The 2,716-nt window shown below is 30.9% G+C and overlaps 1 protein-coding gene across 1 annotated transcript; it reads left to right on the forward strand.

The window, feature by feature from the left end:
• Window positions 1-244: 244 nt before the first annotated feature.
• LOC130988657 (stress-induced protein KIN2-like) lies at window positions 245-861 on the forward strand. Its single transcript, XM_057912560.1, has 2 exons — window positions 245-547; window positions 630-861. The coding sequence occupies exons 1-2, from the start codon at window positions 422-424 to the stop codon at window positions 702-704; spliced, it is 201 nt and encodes a 66-aa protein (XP_057768543.1). The 5' UTR covers window positions 245-421; the 3' UTR covers window positions 705-861.
• The last annotated feature ends 1,855 nt before the right edge of the window (window positions 862-2,716 follow it).

A 2,716-nucleotide genomic window follows, 5' to 3' on the forward strand; every position in this document is an offset into this window, starting at 1 on the left:
TAGAACGAAATTTATCGTCACACAATCGAAGGACACTTTCTTGAAGTATAATGTCCTCATAAACTGTAATTCATAATAATAATAATAATAATAATTATTATTATTATTATTATTATTAATATTATTTTTTTTTTTTAAAAGACAACCCTTTATCTGACCCTGTAAATGCTCTTGCTGTCAACTTTCTCACCATCCATTTCATTCCATATTAAATCTTACAAAATTGGGCCAAAGTTGTTATTCAGATCCATCACACTAGAAAGATTGATGATTTTCCAAGAAACTCTCACTTCTTGTTAAGATCAAGAGGCTCTCTTTTAGGCCTAAAGCACTATAAATACCAATTCACAAAGCTCCTAAATCATCATCGATCAATTAACACAAAGCATTAATTTTGATCTTATCTGTAGAAGCATAAAACATGGATAACTCACAGAGCGCGAGCTACAGAGCCGGCGAGGCCAAGGGCCAAGCCCAGGAAAAGGGCAGCCAGCTCATGGACAAGGCCAGCAGTGCTGCACAATCTGCTAAGGAATCAGTTCAGGAGGTACTGCTTAATTGTTAATTAATCCAAATATATATTGACTTTATCAACATATGATTTGTGCAATGCATGCATTTGTGTTCAGGCTGGACAACAGCTGCAGGCCAAGGCACAAGGAGCAGTTGATGCTGTCAAAGATGCAACTGGCCTCAACAAATGATTTTTCTAGCTACCTAGGAATTATTCGTCTTTCTTTTTTTATTTTTTTTTCTATTTTAGGCAACGTTGGGTTGCTTTAGTTTGAAAGAAATAAGAGTACGCGTCTGATGATGTTTTTCTTTCTGATTTTTTATCAAATAATTTACTTTTTATCTTTACAGATGTCATGCATTGTATGTACTAGCTATTTTTTTGAATAAATTTACAATCCTACATATATAATAGCAAAATAAATCTTATCCTACGTGGCATCATATAATCACTCCATTCTAATTTTCCTCAATTCTCATTCATTCTTATCAATTTATATATTTCTAATCAATTTTTACATTATAGCAAAATAAATCCTATCCTACGTGGCATCGTATAATCACTTCATTCTAATTTTCCTCAATCCTCATTCATTCTTATTTATTTATACATTTCTAATCAATTTTTACATTTAAATAAAACAGTTGAAAACTGGGTTTGGGCATTAGTGGATATGTAGGGTGGTGGTTGTTATCTTCTCTTTCAGACAAGTTATGCGCATTTTATCATCTGTATTAAATTCTGTTTAAATTTTATGTTATCCTCTATTTTCATATAAATTTTGCGTTTAATAATTTGCCCAAACCACCACCTATGCGCATAAAGAAATTTACATTGTCACTGCAAAGAAATTTGTAAGATTAGACAATTTGTCTTATTTCTAAATGAACATATTCAATTAGAACTATGCGCATAGTGGGAGCAATGCGCAATGTCCATAATTTCAATACGCATATAGATAAAAACATGGAATTAGCTTATTAAAATTTTAAAAATGGAACTATAAGCTATAATTTATTAAAAATGGAATGAGCTTATTAAAATTTTAATAAATGATAATTTATTAAAAATACATAGCACAATTGATATAAACATGCGCATAGTTTTTAAATTCCAGCGCATAGTTCCCATATGGACATATTCAATTAGAACTATGCGCTCAATTGGAACTATGCGCAATGTATATAGTATATTTTATAAATTCCCAATAGATATAAACATGATATATTGCATAGTTCCCAATAAATAGATATTGTATATAAATTCCATATATATTGCATATTTTATTAAAATTTTAATAAATGATAATTATACCATTTGTTTCATTTATATTGGGAACTATGCGCTATAGTTCTAATTGTTTTATTTGTTTCATTTATAAATAGTTTATAAATAGCTTATAAATAGTTTATAAATGATAGATTTTTTTTCATTTATATTGGGAACTATGCGCTATAGTTTATAAATAGCATATTTGTTTCATTTATATTGGGAACTATGCGCCTATAATTAAATTCGCTATAAAATTACATCATTTGGGAACTATGCGCTATAAAACTTTAATAAATGGAACCATGCGCTATTAACCTATATTTTTTCGCAAATTCTTGGGTGAGGTTGACCTCACCCTATGAGACGGGTCGGGTCGGGTCGGAGCGCGGGTTTGACGGGTCGGGGCGCGGGTTTGACGGGTCGGGTGGGTTTTGGGCGCGGGTCTGGGATACCAGAAATAAAGTACACATTCTCATTAATAAAAGTAACAATTATTGTGAACAAATGTAATACTTTAGAAACATTACATTTCATCATATCAATAGTTACTTTTCCTCAAGACAATGATTATTTGAATTATTATTTGAATTATTTCATCATATCAATAGTTACTTTTCCTCAAGACAATAATTACTTGAATTATTATTTTTTTTTTTTTCTATATTCTATTTATTTTCTCCGTTATTCAAAGTAATTGTTATTATAATGAAAAGTAATTATTGATATGCAGAAATGTAATGTTTTGAAATTATTACATTTGTTCACAATAATTGTTACTTTTATTAATGATAATGTGTACTTTATCCCAAACCCGCGTCCAAACCCGACCCGACCCGCGCCCCGACCCGACCCGTCTCACCCCATGAGGTTGACCTCACCCAAGACCAACTCATATTTTTTATATATGTTTTGCATTAATCACCCTAATCT

The sequence above is a fragment of the Salvia miltiorrhiza genome, chromosome 6, assembly GCF_028751815.1.
Source record: "Salvia miltiorrhiza cultivar Shanhuang (shh) chromosome 6, IMPLAD_Smil_shh, whole genome shotgun sequence".
In the NCBI taxonomy this organism is placed as follows: Eukaryota; Viridiplantae; Streptophyta; class Magnoliopsida; order Lamiales; family Lamiaceae; genus Salvia; species Salvia miltiorrhiza.